Consider the following 19,264-nt stretch of genomic DNA (forward strand, 5'->3'; position numbering starts at 1 on the left):
AATGGGAACACAGACAGTTCTAGTGACGGTGTTAAGGTCCCCATTGAACTCTGTCACCACTGTCCCATAAAAATACACACAGACATGCCGTGTAAAGTTTCACAGTTTCAAGATTCCTTAAAACCACCATTTTCCTTGATTTGACACACACTGGTGGATCTAAAATCCACCTCAACAGATATGGGTCAAATTTGACTTACTGTACAAAAATTTGTAGCACCTGTTCAGCAGTATACAATTTAAAAATATTTTCATTTTTGGGTATTTTGGGTCACTTTAGAGAAAATCACCAGATTTCAGGCTAAAATAATGACATATGGGGTATTTTAACTGTTATCTAAATGGGTCAGATTTGACCCAAACAGTATGTAAGGGTAAAGCTTCATGGACAATCAATCTGTCCAGTTAGGAAGTACAAGCGGCTGTGAATCAATGTCACCTGCCTTGGTACAAATGAAAGTGACAACAGGTGACCTGGAGAAGCAACAGCAAGACAACCCTCAAACAGGGAATGATGACCACAGACCATTGCTTTCTCCTTATCCTTCCTGACTGATTCTTCTCCAGTTTTGTGTTTTGCTAGTGTCCTTGTCACTACTGGTAGCGGTACCTGTAGCTGATTCAGGTTGCACAGGTAGTTCAGCTCCTCCAGGATGATGATACATCCATGCGTGCCATCTCAAGAAGGTCTCAAGAGCATGGAGTAGGTACCAGGCGATAGGCCATTACAAGAGGAGAGCTGGACAGGGCCATTGAAGGGCATCAACCCAGCCGCAGGACTGGTATCTGCCCCTTTGTGCAATGAAGAACAGGAGGAGCACCGCCAGAGCCCTACAAAATGACCTCCATCTGGCTACTGGTGTGCATGTGTCTGACCAAACTTTCACAAACAGATTCCATGAGGGTATCATGAGGGCCCAACATCCTCTAGTGGGACCTGTGCTTACAGCCCACCACCGTGCAACTCAATGGGCATTCACCAGAGAATATACAATTGGCAGCCCAGCCATTGGTACCCATTTTCTTCCCATTTGACAGCAGGTTCACAGTAAGCACATGTGACTGATGTGAAAGAGTCTGGAGATGCCTTCGTGAATGTTATGCAGCCTGCAACATCATCCAGCATGACCGGTTTGGTGGGTCAATCATGTTCTGGGGATGCATACCTTTGGACGGTCACACAGACCACCACATGCTAGGCAACTGAAATCCTCAGAGCCATTGGCAGACATTATGCTGGTGCAGTGGGCTTTGGGTTCCTCCTGATACAGGACAGTGCCTGGCTTCATTTGGCCAAAATGTGTAGGCAGTTCTTGGATGACAAAGACATTGGTGCCATTCACTAGCCTGCACATCCCAGACCTGAATCCAACTGAGAACCTCTGGGATGTCATGTATCAGTACATCTGACACAGCCAAGTAGTACCACAGACTGTCAAGGAACTCACTGATGCTCTGATCTGGGTTTAAGAGGAGATCTTCTAGGACACCATCTGCTGTCTCATCAGAAGCATGGCCAGATGTTGTCAGGAGTCCACACTACTACTGAGCCACATTATGAGTTACTGTGATGAATTAGTTACATGAGCCTGTGACTTCAGTTTTTGACTTTGATTTTCAGTGTGATGTTGAATCAGCTTTCAGTGGGTTGATGAATTTGGTTTCCATTGACCATTGCTACATCATTTTCTTTTCACGAATTACACATATATTACTTTTATATACTGTATAAATATATATATATATATATATATATATATATATATATATATATATATATATATATATATATATATATATATAAACTGCTCAAAAAATTAAAGGAACACTTTGAAAACACATCAGATCTCAATGGGAAAAAGAAATCCTCCTGGATATCTATACTGATATAGACTGGGTAATGTGTTAGGAACGAAAGGATGCCACATCGTTTGATGGAAATGAAAATGATCAACCTACAGAGCCCTGAATTCAAAGACGCCCCAAAAATCAGAGTGAAAAATGATGTGGCAGGCTAGTCCATTTTGCCAAAATTTAATTGCAGCAACTCAAAATTGTACGCAGCACTTTGTATGGCCCCTGTGTTCTTGTATACATGCCTGACAACATCGGTGCATGCTTCTAATGAGATGACAGATGGTGTTGTGGGGATCTCCTCCCAGATCTGGACCAGGGCATCACTGAGCTCCTGGACAGTCTGAGGTGCAACCTGGTGGCATTGGATGGACCAAAACATAATGTCCCAGAGGTGTTCTATTGGATTTAGGTCAGGAAAGTGTGGTGGCCAGTCAATGGTATCAATTCCTTCATCCTCCAGGAACTGCCTGCATACTCTCACCACATGAGGCCAGGAATTGTCGTGCACCAGGAGCCACTGTACCAGCATAGGGTCTGACAATGGGTCCAAGGATTTCATCCTGATACCTAATGGCAGCCAAGGTGCCTTTGTCAAGCCTGTAGCGGTCTGTGTGACCCTCCATGGATATGCCTCCCCAGACAATCATTAACCCACCACCAAACTGCTCATGCTGAATGATGTTACAGGCAGCATAATGTTCTCCATGGCTTCTCCAGACCCTTTCACTTCTGTCACGTGCTCAGGGTGAACCTGCTCTCATCTGTAAAAGCACAGGGCACCAGTGGTGCATCTGCCAATTCTGGTATTCTATGGCAATGCCAATCGAGCTGCATGCTGCTGGGCAGTGAGCTCAGGGCCCATTAGAGGACATGGGGCCCTTGGGTCACCCTCATGAAGTCTTTCTGGTTGTTTGGTCAGAGACATTCACACCAGTGGCCTGCTGGAGGTCATTTTGTAGGGCTCTGGCAGTGCTCATCCTGTTCCTCCTTGCCCAAAGGAGCAGATACTGGTCCTGCTGATGGGTTATGGACCTTCTATGGCCCTCTCCAGCTCTCCTAGAGTAACTGCTTGTCTCCTAGAATCTCCTCCATGCCCTTGAGACTGTGCAGGGAGACACAGCAAACCTTCTGGCAATGACACGTATTGATGTGCCATCCTGGAGAAGTTGGACTACCTGTGCAACCTCTGTAGGGTCCAGGTATCGCCTCATGCTACCAGTAGTGACACTGACTGTAGCCAAATGCAAAACTAGTGAAGAAACAGTCAGAAAAGATGAGGAGGGAAAATGTCAGTGGCCTCCACCTGTTAAACCATTCCTGTTTTGGGGTCATCTCATTGTTGCCCCTCTAGTGCATCTGTTGTTAATTTCATTAACACCACAGCAGCTGAAACTGATTAACAACCCCTCTGCTACTTAACTGACCAGATTAATATCCCATAAGTTTCATTGACTTTATGCTATACTCTGATTAAAAAGTGTTCCTTTAATTCTTTTGAGCAGTATATATATATATATATATATATATATATATATATATATATATATATATATATATATAGTGGTGTGAAAAAGTATTTGCCCCTTCCTGATTTCTTATTCTTTTGCATTTTTGTCACACAAAATGTTTCTGATCATCAAACACATTTAACCATTAGTCAAATATAACACAAGTAAACACTAAATAATAAAAACCATCATTTAAAAACTGCATTTTGTGTTTACTTGTATGGAGGAATATTTCAGACAAAATGAAATAAATAAATAAATGCGTAAATAAATAAAAGTACTGTGAAATGTGAGCATAAATAAATAAATGTGTCATGAAATGACAGCCTTAATAAATAAATATGTCATGAAATGAGAGCATAAATAAATAAATGTGTCACGAAATATGTTTTTCGTTGCTTATTTATTTATTTCATTTTGTCCATAACATTCCTGCAAACCGTCGTGAAATACGGCTTGAAATAAAACTGTCACTTTCACTCGTCAAAGTTGAGAGGGTGGGCTCTAACACGCCCTCTAGTTACTGATTGGTGAATCGATAGCACAAGAATTAATTAGAAAAATGCTTACTACTGCGGATGAAATGGATTCTGCCGAAGATATTACGTATTTCAGAGAGAGAATTGAAGATTTATCGGAAGAAATTAGAATGTTGGCGGCCCTTTTAGACTCCGATATAGATGAAACTGTTTTTAAAATTATCGAAGAACAGGTGGAACAGACTCTACTACACTCCAGTTCAGGTGATGCAGTACCCTGCTCTGGACGTCCATCCTTTGACATTCCAGCTGAGTCAATAGAACACCTTCTGTTATGCGGTTTAAAAGTACAACAGATTGCAGATCTGTATGATGTATCAGAGAAGACGATCACAAGACGAATGAGCCAGTTTGACATACGGTAAGCTGCACCGGCTCTATTAGTTTAGGTACTTTGACATGGAATGCCCAAAGCAGCTCCACCTAATATTTTGAACTGAACAACTTTACTACTGATCAGAGCTGTACAGTTGTTTGAAAAAGTAGCTGCGAATATGCAACTGACTTTCTACTCGTAAAACAAAGGTCAAATACTCAGTTCTAAAAGGGCCGCCAACATTGTAATTTCTTCCGATAAATCTTCAATTCTCTCTCTGAAATACGTAATATCTTTGGCAGAATCCATTTCATCGGCAGTAGTAAGCATTTTTCTAATTATTTCTTGTGCTATCGATTCACCAATCAGTAACTAGAGGGCGTGTTAGAGCCCACCCTCTCAACTTTGATGAGTGAAACTGACAGTTTTATTTCAAGCCGTATTTCATGACGGTTTGCAGGAATGTTACAGACAAAATGAAATAAATAAATAAGCAACGAAAAACATATTTCGTGACACATTTATTTATTTATGCTCACATTTCACAGTACTTTTATTTATTTACGCATTTATTTATTTATTTCATTTTGTCCGAAATATTCCTCCATATACTTGTGTTATATTTGACTAATGGTTAAATGTGTTTGATGATCAGAAACATTTTGTGTGACAAAAATGCAAAAGAATAAGAAATCAGGAAGGGGGCAAATAGTTTTTCACACCACTGTATGTATGTATGTATGTATATTATATATTAATATACACTCACCTAAAGGATTATTAGGAACACCTGTTCAATTTCTCATTAATGCAATTATCTAATCAACCAATCACATGGCAGTTGCTTCAATGCATTTAGGGGTGTGGTCCTGGTCAAGACAATCTCCTGAACTCCAAACTGAATGTCAGAATGGGAAAGAAAGGTGATTTAAGCAATTTTGAGCGTGGCATGGTTGTTGGTGCCAGACGGGCCGGTCTGAGTATTTCACAATCTGCTCAGTTACTGGGATTTTCACGCACAACCATTTCTAGGGTTTACAAAGAATGGTGTGAAAAGGGAAAAACATCCAGTATGCGGCAGTCCTGTGGGCGAAAATGCCTTGTTGATGCTAGAGGTCAGAGGAGAATGGGCCAACTGATTCAAGCTGATAGAAGAGTAACTTTGACTGAAATAACCACTCGTTACAACCGAGGTATGCAGCAAAGCATTTGTGAAGCCACAACACGCACAACCTTGAGGCGGATGGGTTACAACAGCAGAAGACCCCACCGGGTACCACTCATCTCCACTACAAATAGGAAAAAGAAGCTACAATTTGCACGAGCTCACCAAAATTGGACAGTTGAAGACTGGAAAAGTGTTGCCTGGTCTGATGAGTCTCGATTTCTGTTGAGACATTCAAATGGTAGAGTCAGAATTTGGCGTAAACAGAATGAGAACATGGATCCATCATGCCTTGTTACCACTGTGCAGGCAGGTGGTGGTGGTGTAATGGTGTGGGGGATGTTTTCTTGGCACACTTTAGGCCCCTTAGTGCCAATTGGGCATCGTTTAAATGCCACAGGCTACCTGAGCATTGTTTCTGACCATGTCCATCCCTTCATGACCACCATGTACCCATCCTCTGATGGCTACTTCCAGCAGGATAATGCACCATGTCACAAAGCTCAAATCATTTCAAATTGGTTTCTTGAACATGACAATGAGTTCACTGTACTAAAATGGCCCCACAGTCACCAGATCTCAACCCAATAGAGCATCTTTGGGATGTGGTGGAACGGGAGCTTCATGCCCTGGATGTGCATCCCACAAATCTCCATCAACTGCAAGATGCTATCCTATCAATATGGGCCAACACTTCTAAAGAATGCTTTCAGCACCTTATTGAATCAATGCCACGTAGAATTAAGGCAGTTCTGAAGGCGAAAGGGGGTCAAACACCGTATTAGTATGGTGCTCCTAATAATCCTTTAGTTGAGTGTATAATATATATATATATATATATATATATATCTGTGGTGGGTTGGCAGCCTGCCCAGGATTGGTTCCTGCCTTGTGCCCTGTGTTGGCTGGGATTGGCTCCAGCAGACCCCCGTGACCCTGTATTCGGATTCAGCGGGTTAGAAAATGGATGGATGGATGGATGTATATATATATATATATATATATATATATATATATATATATATATATATATATATATATATATATATATATATATATACAGTATATACATACAGTGGGTAAGGAAAGTATTCAGACCCCCTTCAATTTTTCACTCTTTTTTATATTGCAGCCATTTGCTAAAATCATTTAAATTAATTTTTTCCGTCATCAATGTACACACAGCACCCATATTGACAGACAAAAAAAAGAATTTTTGAAATTGTTGCAGATTTATTAAAAAAGTAAAACTGAAATATCACATGGTCCTAAGTATTCAGACCCTTTGCTCAGTATTTAGTAGAAGCCCCCTTTTGAGCTGATACAGCCATGAGTCTTCTTGGGAAAGATGCAACAAGTTTTTCACACCTGGATTTGGGGATCCTCTGCCATTCCTCCTTGCAGATCCTCTCCAGTTCTGTCAGGTTGGATGGTAAACGTTGGTGGACAGCCATTTTTAGGTCTCTCCAGAGATGCTCAATTGGGTTTAAGTCAGGGCTCTGGCTGGGCCATTCAAGAACAGTCACAGAGTTGTTGTGAAGCAATTCCTTCGTTATTTTAGCGGTGTGCTTAGGGTCATTGTCTTGTTGGAAGGTAAACCTTCGGCCCAGTCTGAGGTCCTTAGCACTCTGGAGAAGGTTTTTGTCCAGGATATCCCACATATATATACTTATACATGTATATATGCACATTTTCTATTCAATATCCAAAACCGGGTACAGATTCTCACTATAAATATTGTGAGATTTAAAGAACTGTTTTTTTTTTTTAAATATATTTGCAAATATTTAAATATGTGAAACTTTAATATATATTTACTGAAGCCGAGAGAGGACGTGCAATATCGTTTTTTTTATAAATTGTCTCCTCAAGGTAACAGACTAATTTATCGATATGTCGAGAAAGCGAACATTTGTTTTCTCCAGATAACGGAATAATTTTATCCCGATCTCGAGAAAACGAAGCTTAACCTTTGCTCCTGGCATCGGGCTCGCGTAGATTGCAACGCTTATACAGCTGAAGCCTTGATAACCATCTTCTTAAATGACGGACACTAACGTTATTATTTGCTAAACTAAGGAATAAACATATTTCAGCCCGCGTCAGCCCTTGATTGAACAAAAATGTGACGCACTGATCGATACAGTTCTGCTCTTCTGCCATTTCAAACAGGACGTGGCTTCAATAAGCTAAACATTAAACGTTAGATACTATTATTTCATAATTTCGAGAAAACAAGAACTTTTGTTTTATCGAGACCTCGGTAAAATTATTCCGTTATCTCGAGGAAACAATTAAAACAAAATAACGATATTGCACGTCTAACCGACCATCCATTGATTTTCCAACCCGCATTGGAGGTGAGCCTATCACAGCAAGCTTCAGGCGCAATCCCTGGACAGGACACCAGTCCGCCACAGTGTGAACACACACACACACACGTTAATTTCAAGATCACATTGCGTGTTTTGCGCTCAGCGCCTTTCCTGCCCTGCCGGTGCCCGCAGCCTCAGTACACGCTGCCGGTTCGCTCTCTCGCTCTGATTTGACTTTACAGATATGTTCACATATAGCGGCAGATGAACAGTCTGTAACACTCATGCCTGCCTGTCTCTATGAAACAACCCGCCCGTCATATACTGTTTTTTTGTTTTTTTTAAATTTGACACACTTAGTCTTCAAAGAAATTTGTTGTAACGGTTCAATTGTTGATGAGATACGTGAAAAGTATCGTGTTGTATAAAACGTTTGAAATCTCAAAATTTCCCATGGGGAAGCAATGGCGGATCTGTGAGCTCGTCTATCTTAATGCAGGGAAAGATTCTGCACAACTTCAACTGCAAATGACTTTACTGATTCCATTTTACCTTGATGGTGGTTAGATAACTTGTATATTTTACATATTTTTCTCTTTTACTGTCCAAAAGCAACTCAGATCCCGCAGTAAAACCTCAGGCTCACAAACGCTTCCTTTTCCCTATCTCCTACTGCTTGAGATAAAAGTCAAGGGAAACATAAAAAAGTCTTTTAACCTGGAGGTGAATGGAAGAAAAAATGAATTATGTAAGGATTACTCTATCAGCATATTATGAACAAATATGTACAGTACTCAGCATTTACATCGAGTAAAAACAACCTCACAGCTGCATTATCTGAACATTAACAGTGTAAAGAGCGGGAATTATCCATTCGCAGCGAAAGGGTGTTGGTCTGAATTGTTTTCACGGGGAAGGCGCAGCTCCTCTAATTAGCATAAACATCACGTGGGTTTAGAACGGCACTTACAGCTGATAGGCGTCAGGCCATGAGGACCGCGCGGCGCTGCGCTTTGCAGTTCAGTGTCTGTGGTGCGCGAAGAGGCCGCTCGTCTGCTAAATAGCGGAGGCGGAGCAGAACTACAGCAGGGGCCGCGCTGAGAATAAGATGACGTTACGATCTGTCCGTGCCTGAACAACACCTTGTGCCTCTTCCTATCCTGAGAACTAAATTAAAAATGAAGTTTTTTTTTTTTTTTTTTTACTTGTGTCACCTTTGCTATTCCCATTAGACAATAAATCAGTTTCTATCCAAGTTGTTAATTATTTGGAGAAGTTGAATGATTTATTTATTTGCCGATATTATTATCTAGACAGGGAGCTTAGCACAGCTGCTTTTCTCCTTTCAGGGAGGATACTGATGTGCTTCTATGCTACTATTGGTCATTTTGTACTTTGAGTTTTATATATTTTGATAATTGCACTTTATTGTTGATATGTTGTCACTTAGTGTGTAATTGACTCGTTTGGAGTCCTGTTATATACGAGAAAGAGGGGATTGTATTTACTGCAATAAATATTTCCTGGGGTGATTATTGATGTTATTTCTTTGGGATTCATTGTGAGATATATACATACAAACAAACACACACGCATACATACATACATACATACATTCATACACAGTGGGGGGATTTTTTTTTTCAGTAAATATATTTCCAATGAGGCTATTCACATCAGATTCTCAGCAGACATTGGTATTAACGCAAGAAATGTCCAAATATATATATATATATATATATATATATATATATATATATAATCACAACATTAAATGCCATAAATAAAGGTTATGTATAACAAGGCATATATATACGGACACAGTGAAGAAAAAAAAAATAAATGTCGACATGTTGACTTTATTCTCGACATTTCTACTTTAATCTCGACGCGTATGACGAGAATAAACAAGACATGTTGCCCTTATTCTCGTACTTTGTCATTAAAGTAGAACATTGTAAACTAAACTTCATCTTAAAATGAATATGTAATTTAGTAGATTTTCCCACACCCCGTCATAAATTATGTAGCGCATGAAATGCTTTGTGTTAAGCGTTCCCCGTGCCATATTAATCACTACGTGCTTCTTAAACCGATTTCCTCTGCACTAAGAGGAGACGCAGGCTGCGATCGCCGCACAGAATCCATTCACTTCATGATATTCCTGCGCTCTGAACATTTCGAATGTTAAGATAAATACGTGATATCATTTTCATGATGAATTGCATTAAAGCATGTACTAATCATGTGAGGGCACGGTGGCATGGAGGTTGCACTGCTGCCTCTCAGCAAGGGGGTCTCGGGTGTACCCTGCCTTGAATTTGCATGTTTTCCTGGTGGGTTTACTCGGCGTGCTTCAGTATCCTTTCAAAGCCATGTAGACAGTGGAGTTTTGTCATGCTACATTGACCCTGGGGTATGTGTGTGCTCATATTCACCATGCAATGAGCTGGCGTCGCGTTCAGGATTTGTTCCTGCCTGGCACCCGATGCTTGCTGGGATGGGTGCAACCCTGAATGGATGGTATAATTAAAAATGTAGAACCACGATTTTTTTTAAGGTCTGAACACTCCGTGGTCTAAGTTAATAACTAGTTTTAATTTCACAAAGACGTTTATCGTGTGGTGATTGGTTATGTAAAGAAAGAAAACGAAAGGATAGGTACGGGTGTGTGTGTGTGTAGGGCGGGGGTTGGTACGTCAGACAGACAGCACACATGCAATAAAGAAAGCCCGCTCAGAAGAACATCCATTGATTTCCATGTTCGTGTCTCCGACCACCAGATCACAAACCCAACATTTACACAATATTTAAGTTAAACTTGTGCGATACCCATTCACACATCCAGTTTTTTGGAGCCTCGTCACACCCGCCATAAAGTTCTCTACACTGAACGTACACCTGGGGACCCCTTACTGCGAGGGAGCAGCACTACCACCACACCAGCATACATGTGTATTACCTGCTTTATTGCATTTCATCATGAAAATTATATCAAGTATTTATCTTAGCATTCTAAATTTTCAGAGAGCAGGAATATCATGAAGTGAATGGATTCTGTGCGGCGATCGCTGCCTGCGCCTCCTCAATGTAAGAGGAAGTCAGTTTAAGAAGCGCGCAGTGATTAATAACTGGGTCTGGGAACACAACACAAAGCATTTAATGTACTGCATTAACTTATGACGGGGTTTGAGAAAATCTAGTAAATTAAATATTTATTTTAAGATGAAGTTTAATTTACGACATTCTACTTTAATGACAAAATAAACTACGAGAATAAACTGAAAATGTCAACTTTAATCTTGACATAAACGGCGAGAAGTAAGTCAACATGTCGACTTTAATCTCGACATTTTTTTTTTCTTCACTGTGGCCCTAATAAGCTTCCGTATATATGTGTGCGTGCGCGCGCGCGTATTTTAGTTAATTAACTTCCTTAGCATTCATTATGTTTGCCCCAGGAAAAACAAGCCAAAAACTTTGAATTTTTTTCAACAAGAAAAACACATTATTACATATAGCAGCAACATGCAAATACCGAAACGTCAACTTGCAGTATGTCGAGCTGTTCACTGTTGTACCGATGCAGATTTAACACACGTCCTTTGTGTGACACACGTTTTGAGACGTTCATCAACGCACACCTTGTTCTTGCGGTGTGTTAAGACCAAATAACACTCAGGACGGTATTCTGCTGCCATCTAGTGGATTAAATAATACTAGCCAACCCGCGGCGTACCACACGCCGCATAATCGGGCCGGTTTTTTAATGATTTTTAAGCACAGGGAGAAAATTAACATTTGAAAAATCGGTAATGTAATAAATCAGCAAGAAAAGCAACATTGCAACGAAGCAACACACAATCGTCCGTGACTGAAAACTGGCGGACCGCAATCCCACCTTCTCTTGCCAGACGGAGGGATGGGGTGAACGGCGCGAAGTGTGGAACGGGAGGAGAGAAGAAGGACGTCCATTCAGCTCCGTCCGTCATGCTAGTCTGCTGATTTCTCGATCAGTATGCACTGCCCGCTCATGTGCCCACCTCCAACTCGTCACTTGAGTCGTTGGCTGCTTTTCTATAGATAATCCACCAAGACACCCGATCACGGTAGTAAGCGAGGTGGGAAGGGGCTGTGCACAAAGGGTTGGGACGCAACCAGTGGGAGCGTATGAGTCGCACTTAGTGGGAATTCCACGGTTTGCAGCCCGAATGGGGTTCAACGGCTTACCCACGCCGGGTAGACACACGCTCAATGTCATGCATAATTATTTATTGAATGCTAAATACTTCTGGAAAGACACAGTTGTCTAAAAAGGGAGAGTTTGAGAATACAACAGAAAGTGAATGAAAAGATGGAACTCTAGTTTTTAAAGACTGCTTACTTCATTGTGTTTTAGCCTCAGTTGTAAAGGAATGTTTTAAGGACCCCATGGGATACCCCTCGGTTTTGGCTGCTTTTCTATATATAATCCACCAAGATACCCGACCACGGTAGGAGGGGGGTGTGCACAAAGGGTAGGGACGTAATGAGTGGTAGCGTATGAGTCACACTTAGTGGGAATTCCACGGTTTGCAGCCCGAATGGGGTTCAACGGCTTACCCACACCTCTCTGCGCTGAGTAGACACACGGTCAATCTCACGCATAATTATTTATTGAATGCTAAACAGTTCTGGAAAGACACGGATGTCTAAAACGGGTTAGTGTGAGAATACAGCAGTAAGTGAATGAAAAGGTGGAACTCTGGATAGAGCAAAATACAACACAATAGTGAACCCGCGGCATAACAAACGTTGTGTGGCTCAGACGTGCATGTGGACTCTTACCACAGACGAAAGGGACTAACTGGGTGGTCGGTGAGTTTTTGTGTCCGGGCAAATGGGCAGGCAGTGTGAATGCCTAGAGAGCGAGGGTAGACGTCGGCCGGTGAAAAAGGAGTGTTGGTGGGCAGAAAAACGTCTTCCGTGTTCCTGCAGGAGCATCTAAGAAGACGCATGTTTGTCGCGGATGCGAATAGCTGTATGTAGCGTGTAAAACAGTTTGTTATGGTGCATGCGTCCTAACCGAAAAGTCGGTTTTTAAAGACTGCTTACTTCATTGTGCTTTAACCTCAGTTGTAAAGTATTGTTTTAAGGATCCCATGGGATACCCCCTAGCAAACCGTTTCACACGCTGCATATGGCGATTCACCTCCGCGAGAAACATGCCCCTATGAACAGTCAACGTAGCTCGGAGGTGCATGACATGCACATGACATTAACCTGACCTGCACTGCATGTGACCTCTACGACAGACGAATATAAATGACGCCCTTTTTTCTGTGTCGTCGCGTCCGAGATGGTGGGCCTGCGAGTTGTCGTCGTATCTAATGGTCTTGGAGTTGGTGGGCGTGGCTCCTTCCTGCGTGCGCCATAGGTGTCTCACTTGTCGGCGGCTTAGTGAATCCATGCCCCTTCCGGCGTGCTTTCCACGGTTGTCTTGCCTTAGTGAATTATATATATATAGATTATTATGCTGACCAAAAAAAAAAAATATTTCAGTCCTTCCTGCCACTTTATGGTAACTGAACGATAACTCATCAATATTCATGAGTGGGGCGGAGCCTCACTCAATAAAGGCTCTGAAACTGAACTGAACCCGAGCCACAATGGTGATGACGATGTGAATTGGTCGCCAGACGTCGACACGGAAACGTGAAAGTGGAAACTGAAGCACCTTACGGCACTGTGTGACAGCACCGCCGGGATATGCCCAGTGAATTCGGGCTCGTGAAGGCAAAATAATTGGGTTCAACTGCAAGGACAAGCAAGACGCCAGCCCCGCTTACGTAAACGGTCACTGCCAATGTTCGTGTTTTGGGAAACGTGGAAGTTATTAAGCCTTGCGCCGAGGAGGACTGCAGTAACTCATGGAGCGGATCAGCCAGTGGCATTCCACCCGCTCATGTGCAGGCAACAGAAGGAAAAAAAAAAAAGAGGAGGAGGAGGGCACAAAGAAACACACATAAGGCTGTGCTCTGGTGACTGTCTCAAGGACTTGTACTAAATTTGCATCACTATAGCAGTGAAACACTAGACACGCACTTAGTTACTGCATTTATATTGGTACTTTAGTATTTACATGTTTTTATTGCACATAACATTTAAAAAAATCAACATTTTTGGTTCATTTTACCAGAAGTACAAAAAACGCTAACGAAGCTAATGTAGCCTAATTCATGCAATTGTATGTATTATATGAATAGGACTTACTGTTACGAAAAACAAACTACAAATAACTACTGTAATCACGACGGCCCTCAGAAAAAGCAGCTTAAATATGAGATGAGTGATAACGAACTCTTGGATGTAGCAACTGCAAAAGTTAAAAATGCAGCGGCCAAGTCCCCGACTGTAACTTGTCCTCGTTCGCTCTCTGGGATGGGTGCGGGTATTCACTTTATAACATTTAACAGCATAGTAAATACGGTGCTTGCAGCCAGGCAACTGCTATTTGACATCCAGTGCCCTTAACAACTTCTTGAATTATTATTTCTCTACACTATAGAGAGGTATGTACAGTATGTGGGGGCACAAAATAATCTGTTAAGACGACACTTGAAATTCTGCGAAAGGTGGCGATATTTCAGCGACAATGGGGCAGTCCCGTACTACCAAGTGACACTTTACATTTCAGTCCCAATAAACAGTAAAGTCACATATCACTATTAAAATGATAAACTCGCACGGATTTGTATTTCACTAAAAAAAGTGCTCAAAAAGGTAATACTATTATTTGATTTCCGTTAACTAGTAATAAACTAAAAAGATTCAAAGATCGTTAGGACAATATATTTATTACAGAGAATAACACGTATTAACAAGAAAAAAAAAAAGCTTCAGATATCCACACCTATGGTAATTAGGAAGCTCAGCTCAGTTGCTAAAAACGAAAAAATTAACCTCAAAGTGAAAATAAAATGACCAAAAATACAATTTTCCCCCATAACTGACACACAAACAGAATTTACAGAAAAGGATCGCCGTTTTAATGCGCGCTTGTAGCATTTCAAGAGCGCGTGTTACGCTGTGCAGATGTAACGCTTTTGGGGTGAATTAGCGGTCCGTGAAAATATCTGACCACTGACAAAGTACAGGCGCAAGTTAAGCAGGCAAAAATGTTTCGAAATATGAAACATATGAAAATATGAAGTCCCGCAGCTCCTTCGACCCGTTCACGTGGTGCACCAACACAGTAGTGAACTTTGTACAGAACGTTGCTTACCTGAGAGGTCTTGTTACAGGCGCCATTTATGTGCTTGGATGGCCTCTTTAAATGTAATAACGTGTTTTATCTTTAGATGCTGTACTGCTTGCACTGTCATGCCTTGTAAAACCTTAACTATTACCAGTCCGCAGAGCGAACACCTCCCGGTTCTAAACTCTTCTTCCTGCTCCGATCCTTACTCGCCACCACAACCAGGCAAAATGGGGAGTCGGCATCGTTGTGCTTCGAAAGAGGAGTGGAGATTTTGCAAATTTTATTTAAGAGTAGTACTAGTGGGGGAAAAAAAAAATCAAACAAAAGTACATATTGATTTTTCATAAATGTCATGCCAAGCTCACTACATTGTCCAGCCCTATTCCTCTCACTCTTATGTTTGGGACTGTGATCTGGCCATTGTCATGATGAAGCTGTAGGGGTGGCCGTCAGTGGTGCAGGGGGATTGAGGGCAAACCTGTAACAGCAGGGCGGACTTCATACCCTTCAAAGTCGTTGAGGATCCAGCTGGGTGGTATGCTATCAAAGACTTCTCTAGAGTTGATTCATGGCATACTTGGGCTTTGGTCCTATTTGCTACACTCCATAATTACTTAAGGTAACAACGGATGTGTCTTTTGTGCCGCATGACCTTTTAACAACAATAGATGGTCTTTTATTCCATACGACCTCTTCTGTTATTTTTCCATTAAAGTAACTGGACCCTAGAGACTGTAAATTCTATTAGTGTCTACTCCTGTGAAGCTTTTACAGTATATATGGCGGACAGGCAAGTTATGGAACTGTAGTTTTGGGTGATATTTGATTTGCTCCGATGTTAGAAGTAGGAGTTTTGCTTTTTGTGCGGTCATCTGCAGGTGTTATATTAAGAGGTCCTCACACTCGGTCATATCCCAGAGCAATGCTGTTAAGTTGTTTAAGGCAGCAGCTGGGTAAGTCATCTGAACCGGAGGTCCTTCAGTTAGCATACATTTTGATCTTGGGTGCTTTTTCTTTGATTTGTCACCTCCGGTTATTCCACTCCTGTTTTCTATGTCCTTCTGATGTTTGCTTAACCAGTCTGATTCTTTCTTGTGTTCTTGAGCACTCTCATAGATGCTTCTCTGAAATATTTCAATTTCATTTTTGTCTGGCGGGGTACTTGCTTACAGGGTGCCCCCGTCTAAAGTTCGCCAGGAAATTTTTTTAGGTTGTTCCTGAAAAATCACGTTGAGCTTTTGTCGGGATTTTAAGCCATTGTGAAGGCTAAGTCTTCATAACTTATCAGACAATTCTGTGATTTAAGATTTTTGTTTGGCCGTTACACCTTTCACGTTGGTCTTGACTGATGACACTTTCTCTTCAATTCATTTTGGACTGTACTTTTATCCATTTCTCCATACTCTGAATTTTGCACAGTCCCAATCCTGTTGACTGCTGTTAAATGCATTTTAGACTGATGGGTTTGCTTTATGCCAGTTATAGCCTTGTTGATCTTAGCTATAAGCATGGTGTATACTATCAGTTATAAAGACGTTCTCAGTAAGTTATCTTGTATCGTTGTCCATAACAATCATGTCTAGGAGCTCATCTGTGCTTTCCTGCATTTTATTTTCTTGTCCTCTATTGAAGGGGTATTTTCTGACTTTTTTATTTTAAGGATATTCTGTTTATTAACTTCATTCCAGCAGTTTTGATGAGTCGCAGACAATATTTTTATTGATTTTCTTTTAAATTTCTGGTCACTCTACTTCCAGGGCATCTGGTGCTGTCATCTTTTGTGTCATTTGGCAGGTTGTATTAAAAACAGAAGGAATGGACATGCACCAAACAACTGAAATTTATTAGAAATGTCCTCCAAATCTTCTCTCTCTGCTGTTTGCCCATCATGTGAGAATCAGTTGCTTGATGGGACATTCTATATTTTGAAATGACCAGTTTCTGTTCATATTTGGGGTTTTTATTTCTGAATTTCATTTGAAATGTGTCTCTCTTCTTTACTTGGTTTGGCTATTGATGCTTTCATATTTTCACGTAAATGCCACACCATATGGAGGTCCCTCCTCTTCATCCCAGGTCTTTGCTCTTATTGTTTCTGAGTCTTGACTTTTTGCCAGCGTCTTTTCCTGATCTTTGTAGGTGCTTTAGATGTCTTGCCTTATTTGCTTTGTTTTTTTTTTTAGTTATTACCATTAAGGCTCTTAGGTTTGCTTTGGTGATCTTTCTTGAATTTTCTTTGAATGTAAGGATTTGTTTTCTAGATTCCAGTTCTGGTGCTAGCCTTCCTGGGACATCCTTTAGCCAGAAATTCTGGATTTGCTACATAAAAGTAGCAGTACATGATCCCCTCTGAGCTACATTCAGCATTCTCGCACAAGTTACACTTTTGTGGTCTTATGTGCTTTACTGTGGTTGGACAACACTGCCCATCTGGACTGTCGCCAACTTTGGAGGTCTTGCACTATCACCATCACCTAGTCTAGTGCTGAGGCAGAGGGTGGGCACCTTTTCATCCTGACAGACATGCGTTTTGTGGATATTTTATTCTATTAGGGCTAGTTTTTCCTTGATGAGATTTGCTATACATGTTGCACAATAAAGCCCTTCACATAAAGGGTAGTAATCAAGATTTGAGTAGTTAGAAGGGTTACAGTTCTCCTTCCTCCTTTTTCACCCACCAGCCTAATCCTTTGGAACCTCCTCTTTCTCTCCTGTGTGAGCTGTAGAGTGCTTCTTAAGACTTCTCAACTGTGCAAATTGTTTGCCACACTCAGAACAGCAATATCGCTTCTCTCCAGTATGAATTCTTTTGTGGGTCTGAAAATTACTCCGGTAACTGAATTGTTTTCCACATTCATTACAGCAATAAGGCTTCTCTCCAGTGTGAATTTTTTTGTGGCTCTGAAGACTACTACTTCGACAGAATCGCTTGCCACATTCTAAGCAGCAATATGGCTTCTCTCCAGTGTGGATTCGTTTGTGGCTCTGAAGAGTGCTCGAGTGAGAGAATTGTTTGCCACATTCAGAACAAGAATAGGGCTTCTCTCCAGTATGATTTCTAGTGTGTTTCTGCAAAGCACTCCTGTCCGAGAATCGTTTGCCACATTCATTACAACAATATAGCTTCTCTCCTGTGTGAATTCTAGTGTGTCTTTGAAGAGTACTCTGGAAACAGAACTGTTTGCCACATTCATTACAGCAATACGGCTTCTCTCCAGTGTGAATTCTTGAATGGCTCTGAAGATTACTCCTGCGATAGAATCGTTTGCCACATTCATTACAGGAATGTGGCTTCTCTCCAGTGTGAGTTTTTTTGTGGCTCTGAAGATTACTCCAATGGGAGAACTGTTTGCCACATTCCTTACAGCAATAGGGTTTCTCTCCTGTGTGAATTCTAGTGTGTCTCCAAAGAGTACTCCTGCGACAGAACTGCTTACCACATTCAGTGCAGCAAAATGGCTTCTCTCCGGTGTGAATTCTTTTGTGGTTCTGAAGGCTACTCCAGCGAGAGAATTGTTTGCCACATTCAGAACAGCAGTGAAGTTTGCCTCCTGTGTAAGTGTAAAAGGAAAAAAATAAAAATTATTTTCAATTCACTGGCCTATTATTCACATTAACTCACTTTAAATAAAAGCTGGCTCAAATTATGAACAACCTTAACCATAACATAACCAATCATAAAACTAAAGATGAATGAGGAAAGAGGCTGAAGTTGTTTATTTTACCATCTGTATTACAACTATTCACCAAGTGAGCCAAAAAAAAAAAAAACAACAGTTAATGAATAGATCATTTGTGAGAGATCCAGTTGACAACATTAGATGTCACATTTTGTCAGTTACTTTGCAGAACTGCTTTAAAATTTTACCATTGTACTCTTAAAACAACATTTCTCAACCTGTGGGGAACGCCTCCCGATATCTACAGGGTGGTCCAGATCTAATTATGCAATTATGAAAAGGTGAAAACATCGCACCCGCTGCTCGACTGACAACCGTCTCCCTGCCATTTTGGAATGCAGAGCAGGTGCTGCCATCTACCGGCAACAAAAAGAATTTTTTGTGAATTTTCTATGTAATAAACTTAAGTTATAGCAGGATGAAAAATGCATAATTAGATCTGGACCGTCCTATACAAGGGGGGCACGATAAAAATGGAAATCTGAACAGAAGCTATTTATTAAAACAAACTCGCTTATTGCAAATTGTTTATGGTAGAAAAATCACACAGAGCATGTCGACAATCGGTTCTGTGGTATTAGTGTAAATGAGCACAAAATCATTCTGCACGTAGGGGACGTAATGACGTAGAATACTGGAAACTG

General features: G+C 41.1%; 1 protein-coding gene across 1 annotated transcript in view; it reads right to left on the reverse strand.

Moving 5' to 3' along the window:
* Window positions 1-13,784: 13,784 nt before the first annotated feature.
* The window catches only part of LOC120534676 (zinc finger protein 729-like), a 73,414-nt gene continuing 67,934 nt past the window's right edge, over window positions 13,785-19,264 (reverse strand). The window contains exon 6 of the mRNA XM_039762267.1: window positions 13,785-18,491. Within this exon, the coding sequence (XP_039618201.1) occupies window positions 17,623-18,491 (869 nt within the window). The 3' untranslated portion in view covers window positions 13,785-17,622. The remainder of the gene's footprint in view (window positions 18,492-19,264) is intronic.

The sequence above is a fragment of the Polypterus senegalus genome, chromosome 8 (genome assembly GCF_016835505.1).
Source record: "Polypterus senegalus isolate Bchr_013 chromosome 8, ASM1683550v1, whole genome shotgun sequence".
In the NCBI taxonomy this organism is placed as follows: Eukaryota; Metazoa; Chordata; class Cladistia; order Polypteriformes; family Polypteridae; genus Polypterus; species Polypterus senegalus.